This window comes from Mus caroli, chromosome 9 (genome assembly GCF_900094665.2).
Source record: "Mus caroli chromosome 9, CAROLI_EIJ_v1.1, whole genome shotgun sequence".
NCBI lineage: Eukaryota > Metazoa > Chordata > Mammalia > Rodentia > Muridae > Mus > Mus caroli.
Window position 1 is genome coordinate 43,072,984 of NC_034578.1, and position 16,699 is coordinate 43,089,682.

Here is a 16,699-nt window from a genome sequence, read left to right on the forward strand (position 1 = left end):
TGTGGCGGTAGTATTGACTGTTGTACTAGTTGTGGCGGTAGTATTGACTACTGTTCTAGTTGTGGCGGTAGTATTGACTGTTGTACTAGTTGTGGTGGTAGTATTGACTGTTGTACTAGTTGTGGCGGTAGTATTGACTGTTGTACTAGTTGTGGTGGTAGTATTGACTGTTGTTCTAGTTGTGGTAGCATTGACTCAGACTTAAGCATTCTGAGTAACCACACTTCTCTCTTCCTGTTTCCCGTTAGCACGGAAGTTATGGAAGATATGCAGAAGCTGCTGCCTGGCTTTCCTGGAGTAAACCCACAGGGCCCATTCCTACAAGTGGCCCCTAACATGAACTTCATGCACAACCTGTTGCCCATGCAGAGTCTGCAGCCAACTGGGCAGCTTGAGTACAAGGTACGAGGCTGTGGAAAGGACCTGCCCACAAGAAACAAACTTGATCTTCCCTTGGTAGGCTTTGACAGTTCTGTTCCAGTACTGGAGAGTTTCCTGAGGGAGGGGAGTTCCCTTCTGTAAACTGCTGTGGTGATGGGCGGTATCTCCAGTCTCCCTCACCCCAGCAGATCCTCTCACTGTAGTAGATGAGGGTGGGCTGTTTACTCCATGTTTTCCCATCTCACCACTGTATCTGCCTACTCTCCTGGCAGGAACAGTCTCTGTTACAGCCGCCTACACTACAGCTACTGAACGGAATGGGGCCCCTTGGCCGGAGAGCCTCAGATGGAGGCGCCAACATCCAACTGCATGCCCAGCAGCTGCTCAAGCGCCCACGGGGACCGTCCCCACTTGTCACCATGACACCAGTGAGTAGCATCCCAGCCTGGCTTTCTCAAAGGTTTTTGATAAGAAGTCTGTGATAAAGGGGCTGGACTTGGCTGAAATACCCGCAGTCCTCTCTAATACAGCATTCTGTGTTTTCTCTGACCTGCCTCCTCTTCCACAAAGACACCTCCTCGGAGGACTTTCCCCAGCAGATGCAGTTCACACGGGCAGTGCTCTCTAGAATGAACTGCTTTTTAATTTTCATCTTATAAAGACAAGCTGGCAGGGGGTGCACACGTGCTGCAGTGCATTCGTGGGGCTCAAAGGACAGCTTTAGGGGTCAGTTCTCCCCTTCCCCTTCATGTGGGTAGTTCCTCAGGCTTGCAAAGCAAGCTCTTACCGCTGAGCCACCTCACCAGCTCTCCTGTCGTCAGCACCACCTGACATTTCTGGCTCTGCCTCGGGTGATCGTGTGATTACACTGTGGCTCTGACTTCAGTCGGCGTCTCAGTCACACCATTTTGTATAATGGTGATATGCAAAGGTTTAATCTCACACATTGGTTTCTGTTTATTTCTGGTGTGTTTCTGTCATGGTCCTGTCAGACTGAATAGTATCTCCATAGCCCTTCTGAGCTATTTGGGGGAGTATTGCTTGAAATCACATTACTTGGTGACTTTTGTTCACCGACCCATCGTGGATCAATACGTTTTAAAACACTCGGTTAACAGAAGCTCACTCTGGCTCTCTCTGCTTTACTTCTTCTGGGTTTGGTCACAGAGTGGTGCATGAGCCCATGAGTCACATCGTCAGTCACACTGCAGTTCAGAAAACAGTTGCACCAGAGCTGTTGGTGTGCTGGTTATATCAAAGCCAAGTTCCACTGTATGGAGCATCTGAATAGGAAAAAAGCTTGTGAAGCCATGTAATCCTGGCCCCTACAAGTCAGGGGCAGGAGGGTCAGTGTAGGCTTGTAGCTAACCTGGTCTACATTGTAAGTTCTATTCTAACCACAGCTACAAGGCAAGACAGAGCCTTAAAAAAAACCCAGCATGCCAGTTTGAATGCCAAAGTGAATGACATGGCTGATGGGTGGCAGAGGCTCTCCATGGGCAAGGTTGGCATTGGTTGGCAAGGATCAGCATCAGCATTGTGGATAGTGGGGTGACTTCCTCTGTCCACTGGACTCGTTGCTGCCAAGGTCACTAACAAGCTCTTGTTGATAAATCCAGTGGGCATTTTTAATCTTTATCTTTTTGGATGGCTCAACTCTATTAGTCATTGTTGACCTTCCTCTCCTGCCCCCTTCTCTGTAGTACTTTTTTTTTTTTTTTTTTTTTTTTTTGGCTTCTGTAATTATCCTAGGTTTTCCTTCGGCCAGTCAGTCCCCTCTGAGGTTCCTGCTCAGGATTGACTTAGCCACCGAGGCCTGTCCCCTCCCTTCTCTGGATGAGCCTGTCGAGTCCCCATCAGCTGCCATCTGGCCTTGTACCCAGGATGCTCTTCTGAGCTCTACACATCTGTGTGTGTGATCACCTCTACCGTAGGTTTAATAGCTACCTCACAAGTGCTCACAGTGTGAATGCAGCATGTGACACTTGTCTTTCTCTCCCAGGGACAGGGACAGCACTGTTACCATGTTTGTTTTGGTTTTTTATCTTTATACAATTTTTGTTATTCCCTCTGTCAGTCAGTTGTCTGATATTTGTAAATAAACAGATTTCATCTCTCCATCTCTGCCCCCTTCCGTCAGCCGTGATTAACACAGTGACTCCCAGCGGGCGCCTGGCTTGACTCCTGGTTACCACTGGCTTCCCCTTGCACCCTGCATGTAAAGAGACCCCACTTTCCCAAACACAGATCCTGTAACACCGTGCTCCTGCTTAAAATCCTACAGGGATTCACCACTGCCCATCCCAAAATCAGTTTGTATGCTATCCAAGGCCGTTTATAACAGCGTCTTCCCACTGCCTCAGCCATAGCTACTTCTTGTCCAACTGTTTACTACACCCTTAGAACTAAAGTAGAGGATATGAAAATTTCAGAAGTTGGAATTATTTCAATAAGGTTTTGTTTATTTTTGTTTTGTATTTGCCAGTTTTAAAGAAAATATTTATTTTTATTTTTAATTAATGAGAGAAGTGTACCAGAGTGCAGGTGTGGCAGAGGTCAAAGGTGTGGGGTCCTTTGGAGTTTGGTTTACAAGTTGTTGTGAACCACCCAGCATGAGCAAGGGGTCAAACTCTGGACCTCTGCAAGGTCAGTGTGTGCTCTTAGCCCTGAGCCATCTCTCCAGCCCTGGAATCCAGTGCTTTAAACCTTTTGGCCATCAAGTATGGTTTCTGAATAGTACCTGAGGCATGGATGACGCTTATCTGGGCCACTGGGCCAAGAATATTTTCTGAGGGTGCACAACATTTCTGTCTTCACCCAGGGAAGAGCCAGGAACCTCAGTGTGGTACTTCTCATTTCGTTTATGTTTCAGAATATAGTGAGTATTTAAAAACATGGAATTACAACTATTTGATTATATGTTATGCACCAATCACCATGATGCTTTCCTGGAGTTCAGACATCCAGACTCTGGAGCTGGCATTAATGTGAGGCCACGGTCAGTTCCTAGGCACTCTAGGTAGGCAGTTCGATACATTCCAGGTCCTTGGACACTGCAGGCCTCCCCTCTTCTCTCAGCCCATGACCCTTTGCTGTCTGCTGGCTGTTGATCCCTGTGCACACCTCCGGTCGCAGGCTAGCTGCTGCTTCCTCCAAAGTGCCTTCTTTCCTTCCTAAGCTCCCATGGAGGACCTGAGAGCTCAGTCGTGCACTTAGAATTGTCTGCTCGTTTTTCTCTAAACAAAGGCAAAGACCATAGCTATGAATGCGCAGCTGGACCTAAAGGAGGCCTCGAGTATTAGATGAACAAGCACATGCCTGTGAACAAGGGAAGAAACCCAGATATAGCACCTGAGCCAGATGGAGCTGGAAAGCAAGATGGAAGAACGTCCTCTCTAACCCCCGTTCTAGGGAAGCCTTTGAAATAAGAACATTAACAAGACCCTTGGCCTCAGTCCAGTTACTAGAGTTGAGGGCATCACAGAATAAGGTGTCACCCTGAGCCTTTTCTTCCTGTCTCTCTGCAGGCAGTGCCAGCAGTTACCCCTGTGGATGAGGAGAGCTCAGATGGGGAGCCAGATCAGGAAGCTGTGCAGAGGTAATGTGGCATCTGGCAGTGCTTGCAGAACGTCCTTGGGCAGGCTCCCCTGCAACCAGCGAAAGGTCACCTCTGCCCAGGGAGGTGGTGCAGTGCAGCTTCAACACTTGTGTGGTCTCTTTGCTCAAGCCAGATGGCATGTTCCTCCCCACACGGAAGTAACAGAAGACTGCCCAGAAAATTTCATTTCTATAAGCGCCATTGGAAGCCCCTTAAGTGACAGCAATACCCTTAAGAACGCTTTCTCTCCTCCCTCCCTCTTCCTTGTCCCCGCGTTCATATTGCAACTTTGGTAGTGTTCAGGCCTAACGCCTGCTCCTCCTTGCCACGAACTGTTTACTGAAAAGGAGTTGGAGATTTGAGATGACAGTGATCCTAGCTAGTCTGGCCATGGACCTCTGGCATGGACTCATCCGTCCCAGGAGAATGAATGAATGAATACCTCCTGCACTGTTTGCTGTGTGTTTCCTCCACTCCCTTGTACCAACAATGAGATATTGGGAAGAAAAAACAAACATGGGGGTTGGGGGGGCAGGGACAGTTGTAAATATCCATTGTTTGCAGAACCTTGTTGAGAGATGCCTGATTCACAGAGCGACAGTGACCATCAGGTGTGCTGTGCAGTCCGATGGCCTCAGTTCCAATAGCCATGGTCTGCAACTCCATGCATGCCCCCTTGTGGAGTTGTCTTTCTTATTTTCTGTGGAGGGGTTTTCACCAGAATCCAGCATGTATTTTCCCAGAAATACAGGTGTTCTTCAAGATTATATGTTTTCCCTTGAGGGAAGTTGAAATAAAATGGTTTTCATGGGCTCTCGGGGAAACTGTGGGTGTTTTTATCAATGGACATTAACCACCGATGGCTTCTCTAAGCAAGTTTGCATACTACAAATTACAGTCTGATAACAGCTTCTAGCTGACGTAGGCAATGTAGTCAGGATTGAACTAAGAGCCTTATGGTTGTTGTTCAGGACTTGTTCTTCACCCAGAAGGTCTATAGGAAAGACCAAAGAAGGTGGTCTTGTGCAGAAAGAAAGCCCTAGTGATCAGGGGTAATGCTGGCCTAGTCAACATAAGGAAAACAAAAAAACAAAAAACAAAAACCTGGTAACTTTGCCTCAGTCTGATACTCTTGCTTCTATGGTTTGCTGATAAAAATGAATTTGCAATGCGTCCTACTGGTGTCGTGAAGAAATGAGAAAGTAGGGAATGTTCTGGATCCCCCTCCACTCCTTGGAAAGGTGCAGCTGGGCTTTACCTTCTTGTCTTAGAGTTCACTTCCTCTGCCCCCACCTTCTTCAGACCAACATTGGAAGGCCAGTGTGCCTGTCAGACAGAAAGGGACAGAAAGGAGTCCTGCTTCTCTTATCTGTATCTAAGACAAGCGAAGTGCTGCGGGGGCCTGGAGCAGATGCAGGCCTCAGGGTCTTGTTACGGTGCTGACCTGTGTAGGTTCGCAAGCTCCGTAGAGTGAATGGCTTCATGGAGACCTTGGCCTCCTCTTCTGTTTCCTTTCCTTTCTTCTTTACCTCCTGAAGATAGATCTGAACATCCCGTGTGGTTTTATTTCTTCATTCTCTAAGTCTGGGAGCCACATCAATTTTTCTTCTCCAGTGATTGAGTTTTGGTCACAGAACATAATGGAAGAACTCAGTTGTCCTCAAACAAGAGTCTGTTTTCTTTGGCATGTAGTAAGGACACCACAGGCCTCTGACTTCAGGGGACGTAAATTGATTCTTTCTGAATACCTCACTTGACCCTTTAGAAATAGGCCTTAGGTTCTATTTCTTCTAACTTATAGTTTAGAAATTTGGAAAAAAATTAATATGTAGGAAAGATAACTTCTTCTATTGAATGGAATAAAGGAAATTGGTTCTACCGCCTTTGCGAGCTAGCTCTCCCTTTCTTCTCTTAATGGCGACTCGCAAGCTCGAAAGCAGCCACCTCAGTGGTGAGCCAACTTCTGTTAGGCCAGCTTCACCTCCATCCTGTTGGGGGTTGCTTATTGTGGAGCCCTTTTGGCAGCCCATACTGTCCTACCCAGTGCTTCAGACTAACTTCTGTTGCTTCTTGCGCGGGAACATTCTTGTCTTTTTTTACTATGAAATGTCCTCCCTGCTTGTTGCAGGTACTTGGCAAATAGGTCCAAAAGGCACACACTGGCCATGACCAGCCCGACAGCTGAGATCCCACCGGACCTGCAACGGCAGCTAGGACAACAGTCTTTCCGTTCCCGGGTCTGGCCTCCTCACCTGGTACCTGACCAGCATCGGTGAGTAGCCGCTTGGCAGTGTGAGCATCCCGGAGGCTCATTGGATCAGCACCCTTCTGACTAGCCTCCAGCTTAGGGTGACTAGCTTTGACTAGAAGCCACCTGCCATCCTGAGCTCACATTTCTGCTCCTAGCCCTAACCAATGCACAGGGCAAAAGCTTTCTCTTGGATCCTGGAGCAGCTGAGGCTCTTCCATCTCATTTCTTAGACCACCTACTAATCCCCTGCATCTGCTGTGTGTAGGCCTTTGAGAGAGTGGTACTCTCAGAAGGCAGCTCTAGAAGTAAGGACTTTGTAGCATCATCCCCAAACATGACCGCTAATAGTTCATCGCCTTTGGAAAATGGGCACTTGATGTGGCATTAGAGCAGCAGGCTGGCTGTAGACAGAGGCATACCCTTGTTGTGTGGTAGAACAGGACTGTTGCATCCTTTTGAGTGCTGTGTTTGGGAAGTAATTCTTTGAGTATTCTGACAGCAAGATCTTTTGCTAGGCCTCTTTTATTTAGAATTCATTACCTTGAAGAGGGAAACCAAGTTTCCCTCTCTAACTCTAACTAGATAAACTTGACTGATTCCAAGGTGCCTGGCAGCAAGAGAGCTGATTGTCCTCTGTGACTCCTTGATGACTGGCAGTCTTAGCCATGTCCATTCTGATGCTGTCCCCTAGCTCCCAGGTCATGTTTCCCAAGTCGTCAGCCATTGCTTGATCTCATTTCTTCCAGTCTTCTTGGGGTAGGGTGGGATAATGGAATGCAGCCTCCTCCAGAAGGCAAAAGCAGATGGGTTCTGAGGAAATTCAGTACATATGTGTGCCAATAGGAGGGAACACTTGCAGCTAGCCACTCTGATCGGCTCCGTACAGGGTTCTCATTGTGCTTCTTGCTGAGCAGCAGGTAATCAGCCGAGGCAGGTGAACTCTGAGCAGACAGGGACATAATTAGTGCCACGCTGGAACTCTGGAAGAAGGAAGATAAGCTTTCATAATTGACCGTGAACAAGTTAGAAAGAAAAAGTCCTATTAGGAACTAAAAGAAACGGTGAAGGTTCTCATGCAAGATTGTGATGGTGCAACCCCCGTGACGGAAACCCCTGGGTTGCTGCAGTCAGTCACCTCAGAGAGTGCCTCGGTGCTGGCTGGCTGGCGAGCTGCCCCCACCCCAAGGCAGCTCTCAGCGTGCACTGGTCCTGAAGGTGCTTTCATTGCTTCTCACCTCTTCCTCGTCTGATATTTGACTTGTCAGCCCTCCCCCAGGGCCTTTTGTTTACCTTTTGTCCATTGAATACCTGGCTGTACTTCTCCGTGCTCCCTGGCTGTACTTCTCCGTGCTCCCTGGCTGTACTTCTCCGTGCTCCTTGGGAAAATGGTGATGAGCACTGTCCAGCCAGCCTTCCTCACAGACGCTCTATTCTACCGACATTTGTTAAAAAGAAGACCACAGCAGCCTGCGGACGGGGTTCATCCGTGGGACATGCATTGCGCCTGCAGATATTGCCGGGGCCTTGCTACCTAGAGCCCTGCTGCCTGTTCCCATGTGCACGTGTGTTACCTGGGTTTCTAGGGCCAAGGCAGTTTGAGTTGGAAACAAATGAATGCTTGAATGAGAAATCATGTACTGTGGGGCGGTGGGGTCACTATACAACGCACAAGAGATTAATGCTAATTCAGAAGAAAAGAGAAGTGTTCTAAGGCCATAAAACACACGATGTGATGCGGGTGGCCTGCCTGCGTCACTGGATTCCTTTCATTTTTCTGGAACATGATTAAAAGAACAGAATATATATCTATTCTTTGTGTTATAATAGGTGAAGTCCACCATGGAGACCGAAGAGGGGCTGGTCAACATTTGCACCCCTGGAAGTGTATGATTTAAAAGTTGACACAAAACAGGTTCTATCCAGTTGGGGGCTGCATAACTGTTGGAAGAGTATAGGGGAGATAGCAGCCTATGCGAGGCTGCCCTGGGTGACCGTGGTTGCTGTTGAAAACAAAGTTGTACCCGTTTGACACTGCCCATGGCTCTGCAGTGGTCAGGTCCCTTGGAACCAATCCCCTGAAGTGACTGAGCCAGGCTGAGCTGGGGCCGACTTCACAGCCTGAGAGTCCGGAAAACTGTGCCACACCTTGAACCTGGGATACTCTTGCTATAATGAGAAAGAAATGGTTTCATGCAGAAAGACAGCTCGAAGAACAGCCCTGGGTGACGGAAACCTGTCTATTGCCTGAAAATACTGAAAGTGTAGGCGTCCAATGTGAGGGGAGATAACCAGTGCTGGGTTTCCATTCAGAGGCTGAAGTGCAGACAGACAGGCTTCTGCAAGCATCCTTGGTGAACTCCGTGTCTGGACCATGACATCCTCTCCCCAGCCCTGATTAATCTGTCTTGTATGTTACTAAAACAAGTAGGACTCCATGGGCATTTCACTAGCTCACCACTGCTTGAAGCTTTGATGACGTCTGAGTAAGGGCTTTCCCCCCTGACATCAGCACTCTCTTGGCCTCGCTGCCTGGTCCTCATTTCTCCTCAGCCCTTCCCTGTCTGCACTGTATTTGAACTTGCTTGTTCGCCTGCTTCCTTGGTTTTGGCTCTGCTTCCGTCCAAACTGGCAAGGTTCCCCACCCCTTCACCATTGGCTCAGCGTGATGTCATCTCTGCCTTAGACCTGCTACCCTGACCCTTTCCATCAGCTGTGGGGACGCTCGCTGCCTCTGCAGTCTTTAACCTGCTTATCTCAGCTCATAAACATCTCTTTCTGGTTAGGCAGCAAGTGTAGGTGTTAGCCAGCCAGGTGCTATCTTAGGGCTCCTGATCAACGATTCTTCTTTCTCCCCATAAGACATGGCTCTGTTCTAACTGAACACTGGGGACCCCTCTGTCAGCAGGAAGTTGGGCAGGTGCTACTGTGTGAGGAGATAGCATTCACAGTAGGAAGGAGGCCTCATGTGTGTTCATAAGGTACGTGCAGGATGTTGAGGCCCACCCACATTCCTGAGGAATACGCTGTCTCCGTGCTGGGATCAGAGGTCCCTGTCTTCCACCACCCCAGCCTCCACCCTCCCTTCTCTAGAACAGAACTGTGAGTTCCAGGCCAGACCTTTGACCACAGAACTGACTTTGGTTTCATCCTAGCCATACATAGATTACTGCTAGAGGTAACTCAGGGTCAAATGGTGAATTCTTAGTTTCTAAAGATACGAGGTAGGGATCTGGTTTTAAAAACCATAGCTTGCACAAAATTATCCACACACTGCCCCCCACGTGTAACTATAATAGAAAATAAATGAGTGACTATAAAAACCAAGGCTGTGGTTCAGCCAGTCCTGGCCGTACTGTGGAGTTGCACCCTGGTCTAGTATGTTTATATACGAACCGGATGTAGTTGACCCCAGGACCTCAGCAGGCCTGGGAAGTAGGACCAACCTGAGGTAAGTGGAGGTGGGAGATGAGGGCCTGTAGTCCGGACTACTCAGGGGACAGCCACCTCAGGAAGTGACACGAAGTACCATGTGCAGGGCTCCTCATGCATCTACTGTCTCTGTATTCATGTAGACCCGTGGTCCCTGTGTGATTGGTCATAACCCCCGAGTCCTGGCTGCTAACCGTCTCTTCCCATATATTCAGCTCCACCTACAAGGACTCCAACACCCTGCATCTCCCTACGGAGCGTTTCTCCCCCGTGCGCCGGTTCTCAGACGGGGCTGCAAGCATCCAGGCCTTCAAAGCTCACCTGGAAAAAATGGGCAACAGCAGCAGCATCAAGCAGTTGCAGCAGGTAATCTCTGGAGGGGCAGGGGGAGCAGTACAGTGCCAGGACCCGGGCAGTAACTCTCCAGACCCTTCATGTCAACCACACTGAGGTGTTCTAGCTTAAAGCAGTATAGCTTTCAACTGTGCATTCTTCAATATATACTGCCCTCCCCAGAGTCAAACCTGCTTCCCTCATAGTGAGACTAAAAATTTTTTTCCACCATCTGGAGTTCATTGGGAAGGCATTTCTGGTTTGATTTTTCTTGGGAATGTTACTTGTAAGCAATCTTGGCAGGCCCCTTGTTTGCAGGGCACGGGGTCGTAGTGGACCCCATTGCTGTACTTTCTCACCCCAGGCCTAATCCCCAGCTGCTATTGCTCCCAGAGGTAGCAAACCTGCTCCCAGGACACTGTGGAGAGCCAAAGGCTTCAAGTAGCACGTGCTCTGGGTTTATAGTTGATTCCACACTGGGCATTCCACAGTGTGTCCTTGGCGTTTCCCACTGCTCCCCAGAGAGCAGGGCGTGAGGATCACTGTGCGCATACCCAACAAGGATACCGTTCTTCCATGGCTCATTCTGCCCATGAGACCTTGGGGGCAGATCTGCCTCTCCTGAGGTCATGGCATGGGGTAGACTTGGCCGTGTCCCGTTTGTCCCCGCTGCTTTCCCTTCAGGAGTGTGAGCAGCTGCAGAAGATGTACGGGGGGCAGGTGGACGAGAGGACCCTGGAGAAGACCCAGCAGCAGCATATGTTGTACCAGCAGGAGCAGCACCATCAGATCCTCCAGCAGCAAATCCAAGTAGGCCCTCACTCCCTCTTCGCTCTCTCCGAATGCGTTTTTGAGTTTGCTGGCAGGCACATTGGCCTGTGCATTGTCTGAAAGGCTCAGGGCAGCGTGGAGTGTGGGCCGCGTTTGTGGGTGACATGTCTGATGAGGCCCAGAAGCGACAGTCTGAGTCTGTACAGCTCTCTGCCTCTTCCCAGGAAGAGCTCTGATGACCTTTGTAGCTCACGATGCTGCTGCCGTCTCCCCCTTTTGTGTTTTAGGATTCTATTTGTCCTCCTCAGCCCTCCCCACCTCTTCAGGTTGCCTGTGAAAACCAACCAGCCCTCCTCACCCACCAGCTCCAGAGGTAATGAACCACTTAGCCTCTTCCTGCATTGTTGGCTGGCTGGACGGCATGGCTCCCTTGTCTGACGCTTGGGGAAACTTGACTGACTTGAGCATTTGGGATAGTCTTCTAGAAGAACAGGGAAGCCGATTTAGAGTTTGAAGGGCTTACTAGAATGCTGACTATTTCCTGAGCTCCATGAGCACAGTGCCCTGACATCCATCATAGGCCAGGCCAGTGAGTGCTGAGTTGGTGGCAGGGAAGGACTGGTAGACTGTGGTGTGGGCAAGCTGTGGTGGCCTGCTACCTCAGTTGTCTGCCCCAAACTACAAACTGTCTGTCTGTATGGATTGTCTGGCTGAATGTTAACTGCAGATGGTTCTTCAGCTCAGGAGGCTTATGTACCTGTTCTGTCCTTTTTTAAGGTTAAGGATTCAACCTTCAAGCCCACCCCCCAACCATCCCAGCAACCATCTCTTCAGGCAGCCAAGTAACAGTCCTCCCCCGGTCAGCAGTGCCATGATCACGTCTCACGGTGAGTGGAGGCCGAGGGGGTGGATACATAATGTGCCATGCAGGGAAAGCCTTGCTTTTAGGCTTGGATTTGTTGCTGTTGTTGTGGAACCTTGTGTAACCTTGGATAAAAAGTGCTTGGCTTTCTCAACAATAACTGTAATAATAGCAACACTTAAGAAATATATATAAATCACCTGGAACGGTGCCCAATATAATAGTCCTTAATACAGGTTAACCACTATTGATGTAGCTATTAAAACCTCTCCAGTCCTCGTACTAAGTGTGAAGACTATGGGTGCAGTTCCTCAGACCCAGCACACAGTCAGGTCCTTGCCAGTCTCCTTGGCATTGTGGAGAAACATAGAATTGCCTGTGTGCTCTTCCTACTCCAGGTGACCTTGAGTCAGAGTTGGCTCTTGGGTTCTGTCCCAGAACCACCACACGAGAATGTGCAGCTTAACCAACTCTCTGGTTCATTCCTGCATATCCTTGGTTAAGAAACACTGCATACAAACTCCGCTACCCTAAATCCAGCCATAGACCAGCTCTTGGGGGACTTAATTGAAAATAAAAATGCAGGGGAGCCCACCTGACCGACTGAGTCCTAGTTCTGTGGGTAGGACCCAGTGAGTTAGATCTGTTTCTGCCAGTTTCTGGTCTTGTCTTGTATAGTGAGGTCTAAGAAGGCTGTTCTAGATGCTACCTGCTGTGGGGTCTCCTCTAGCTGGCAGGTAACCTGGGCACTTGGTCACCCTGTGGTCCCTTTCTCTGCAGGTGCTACGTCTCCCTCCCAGTTTCAAGGCTTACCCTCCCATGGTGCAATCTTCCAGCAGCAACCCGAGAACTGTTCCCCACCTCTAACCTGCCTGGGCCTACAGCAGGCTAGCCAGTCACAGCCAGTGACTATCCAGCTACAGGAGCCAGTTGACATGCTCAGCAACATGGCCGGGACCTCGGCAGGCTCTGCAGGGCGGAGCATCCCCATCAGCCCCAGCGCCAGTCAGATTCAGATACAGCACCGAGCCAGCCTAATGGCTCCCTTCAGCTATGGGCACCGGCCCTTGTCCAAGCAGCTGAGCGCTGACAGCGCAGAGGCCCACAGGTGAGTGAGAAGGGACAAGTCTGCTTGTGCTCTCATGTCACCCATGGTCAAAGCGGCATGGTGGGCTTGTTGATGAGACAGATTGTTAGTGAGATAAGAGGAGATGGCAGAGGGCCTTCCTGATGGCCTGAAGGAAGGGAGATCTGTTAGAGGAACGTAGAAAGATGTCTGTTCCCCTGATTTATTATTCTAGGGTTCTTCCTTCTCTGTTGTCTCTAAGAGACTATTATTCTAAACAGCTCAGATTATTATTTTTGTTGTTGTTTTGGTTTGGTTTTTTTCGAGACAGGCTTTCCAGCCCTGGCTGTCCTGGAACTCACTCTGTAGACCAGGCTGGCCTCAAACTCAGAAATCCACCTACCACTGCCTGGCTCAGATTATTTTTTAAGAACAGCTAGATTAGACTGTGTGTATAGCTCTGGGGGTGGGTAGGTAGGCAAGCCTGAATCCCTGGTTTCAGTCCCTGGCACCAGAGAAGCTAGGTGTGGTAGCACATGCCTAGAACCCCAGCGTTCTAGAGGCAGAGGCAGGAGTGTCAGGAGTTAGAGGTCCTCTTCAGCAACATAGCAAGTACGGCTAGCCTGGGCTGCATGGAGACCCTATTCAAGAAACTATTCAAGGTCGGAATGTTGCTTTCAAGATAATTACATGCCCAGTGCCTTATGACTTTTCAAAACTTAGATGAGCAGATAAGGGGATGCATAGTGGTAGTGTGCACAGTCCTCCCTGCCACAGCACAGGTCTGTACCATGAGAGTTTTGTGCTAAGGAAGGTGAGTGACTGTCCCCAGGGAAGCTGGTATAGTTACTGGAATGCCTGGTACTCACACCATTTTGTGTCTGCAGCTTGAACATGAATCGGTTCTCCCCTGCCAACTACGACCAGGCGCATTTACACCCCCATCTGTTTTCGGACCAGTCCCGAGGTTCCCCCAGCAGCTACAGCCCTTCAACAGGCGTGGGGTTTCCTCCAACTCAAGCCCTGAAAGTTCCTCCGCTTGACCAGTTCCCCACTTTCCCTCCCAGTGCCCAGCAGCAGCCACCCCACTATACCACGTCAGCACTACAGCAGGCCCTGCTATCTCCTACACCGCCAGACTATCCCCGACACCAGCAGGTTCCCCATATCCTTCAAGGACTGCTCTCTCCCCGGCATTCACTCACCGGCCACTCGGACATTCGGCTGCCTCCGGCAGAGTTTGCACAGCTCATCAAAAGGCAGCAACAGCATCGACAGCAGCAGCAGCAGCAGCAGCAACAGCAAGAATATCATGAATTGTTCAGGCACATGAACCAAGGGGATGCTGTTAGCCTAGCTCCCAGCCTTGGGGGACAGAATATGACAGAGCACCAGGCTTTATCTTATCAAAATGCTGACTCGTACCACCGCCACCACACCAGCCCCCAGCATATCCTACAGATCAGGGCGCAAGATTGTATCTCACAGGGTCCCTCGCCCACCCCCACCCATGGCTATGCCCATCAGCTACCACTAATGCATTCGGAGAGTATGGAGGAAGACTGCTTGTGTGAGGGGCTCAAGGAGGGCTTCCCAGACAAGAGCTCAAGCACACTGACCAAAGGTTGCCACAACAGCCCTCTGCTCTTGTGTACCAGTGGGCCTGGGGACCCTGAGCCTTTGCTGGGAACTGTGAGTCAGGCCCGGGAGCTGGGGATCCATCCCTACGGACACCAGCCAACTGCCACCACATTCAGTAGAAGTAAGGTGCCCAGCCGAGGTAAGAGTCCCCTCAGAGTAAGACTCTTGGGAGAGTCTGCTGGAATTTAAATGTGCAGGGGTGTTAGCTTGGTTCTGCTAGTATTCTGTGCGCCTAAGCAAAACAAAACAACCCTAAACAGACCCTAGGACAATTTGGGGGGAGAGGTGAAGCATGTGGAAAGGCGAGTGGTACGTGAGAAGTCACCTACAAAATAGACAGCAGTCAAAGGGTGGCACCCAGGACACTCCTGCTCACACCATGGGGTCCTAGAGTCCAGATTTGCCCAGCTGTCATCAGAAAGTGGCAGTGGAAACCATCAGCAGTACTAAGGAAATGTGTAAACTGTGGGGCTGAGAGTCGGAGCCTCCAGCCCGTCCTCCTCTGTCCTGACTGTGAGATCTAGACTCTATTCTCATCGTCCTCTTGTGTGATAGAAGGGCAATGAACACTGGCCCTCTGCAGTATCTTGTGCGATCCGAGCATTTGTGTTCGTACAGACTGCCTCTGTGTGTGTGTGTGTGTGTGTGTGTGTGTGTGTGTGTGTGAGAGAGAGAGAGAGAGAGAGAGAGACAGAGAGACAGAGACAGAGAGAACTTGATAACTATGCTGTAGACTGTACTGGGGCTGCCTTCATTTTCATCTAAAGATTAGAGTTTACCTGAGTGAGTTTTGTTTGCATAGCAAAACCAGAGCATCAGACCCCTGTAGCCTTTTGCTTCACCCTCCTCACCACAGCCACAGAGGGAGTAAAGCGACTTATCCACAGAGTCTGGGACTCTGGGCGTTTCTTCCTCATTCCCCCCTGGAGTTACCCATATCTCTTGCCTTTAAAGGCGATGCACACAACTTGGATCCACAGCTGGCCAAGCCCTGCCCAGCAGCAGGTTTGTGAAGACTTGGTGCTTTCAGATGGACTTGGCATGTGCTCAGAGAGGAGGGAAATGTGCTGTATAAAATGACAGTTTAAGTCCTGACCACTGCAGCCAATGGTGTCACCAGCCCGGAGATCTGCCCTCCACATGCATGTTGAACTCTGCTGGTTGTATTTAGAGTGGAACTTTATGAACAGGTTGTGTGTAGAATGAGAGACACCTAGCAGCATTGGGGGTTGGGATGGAACAACTTTGAAGGAACAGATCTGTCAGATGGAAGGACTCAACTTACATGTGTATGATAAGGAAGAGACTCTAAACTGGGTAGAAATCACGGCAGATTTTAGCTCTCCAGGGAAGACTGTTACGAGAGACTGCCATCACAGGCTACCTGAGCAGCTTTTTGTTGGGTGTGTTCTGGAAGAGGCGGATGCCTTTGATGGACACACTGTAGAAGAGCATCCATGTGTGGAAAGTTTCTGATGACTCAGCTCACTGAACCTGCATAGTGCAGTGCATGCGTGCCTCCAGTGTGCACACACCGAGTGCCGCTCCATCCTTTCTTCTTATTGTGATGCTAGGGCAAAACCCAGGGCCTCACACATGCTAGGTGAGCAAGCTCTACACGGAGCTGCACCCAGCCTGTTGTCTGTTTTACCAGTGACGCAGCTAAGACTTAGGAGATGTATAATTTGCCTCTGGGTCAGAGCTGATAATGGCTGCCAAACCCTGCTGCCAGCCGATCACCACCCCAACCATCCATGAATGTGTTTGATGTTCAGGCTACTGAAGAAATAGTGGAGCTGGAGGGTACCTCTCCTCCACCAGCCCCGAGTTGCCATGTTTAAATATCTTGGAAGTGTCCTTCCAAAGTTATTTCCTATGATTTTTCTTTGCTTTTCTCCTACATGATGTCTGTATGGAGGGAGGCTGAAGAGGCCTCTGTCACCACTGTCCCCTCAGGAATACCTCTTTAGCTGCTTCCTATCCATAGTAGGCTGTGCATAGTCAGCACGCATGCTGTGGCAGCACTAGAAGAGGGAGAGGCAAGCTCTGCACGGTAGGAGGCATTTCTAGAAGCTGGGACACATGTGGGCAGAAGAAAGAGCCACGTGAGTGTCTCAGGACCATTTGTGCCAAGGCTTGCTCAGCCAGAAGTCTAGCACAGGACAGAACTAGAAGAAACTAAGAGAAAGGGGTAGTTTTGTTTGTTTTTGTTTTTCAAGACAGGGTTTCTCTGTGTAGCCTCAGCAGCCCTTGAACTCACAGAAATCAGTCTGTCTCTGTCTCTGTCTCTGCCTCTGCCTCTGCCTCTGCCTCTGCCTCTGCCTCTGCCTCTGCCTCTGCCTCTGCCTCTGCCTCTGCCTCTGCCTC

General features: G+C 49.8%; 1 protein-coding gene across 2 annotated transcripts in view; it reads left to right on the plus strand.

The window, feature by feature from the left end:
- The window catches only part of Sik3 (SIK family kinase 3), a 204,429-nt gene that overhangs the window by 176,801 nt on the left and 10,929 nt on the right, over window positions 1-16,699 (plus strand). The window contains exons 12-21 of one of the 2 annotated variants that reach the window (XM_021173280.2): window positions 249-402; window positions 654-809; window positions 3,909-3,979; window positions 6,108-6,251; window positions 9,875-10,025; window positions 10,677-10,802; window positions 11,051-11,136; window positions 11,541-11,650; window positions 12,406-12,733; window positions 13,579-14,471. In XM_021173280.2, coding sequence (XP_021028939.1) covers window positions 249-402; window positions 654-809; window positions 3,909-3,979; window positions 6,108-6,251; window positions 9,875-10,025; window positions 10,677-10,802; window positions 11,051-11,136; window positions 11,541-11,650; window positions 12,406-12,733; window positions 13,579-14,471 — 2,219 coding nt within the window. The remainder of the gene's footprint in view (window positions 1-248; window positions 403-653; window positions 810-3,908; window positions 3,980-6,107; window positions 6,252-9,874; window positions 10,026-10,676; window positions 10,803-11,050; window positions 11,137-11,540; window positions 11,651-12,405; window positions 12,734-13,578; window positions 14,472-16,699) is intronic. The other variant, XM_021173281.2, reaches the window with a different exon arrangement.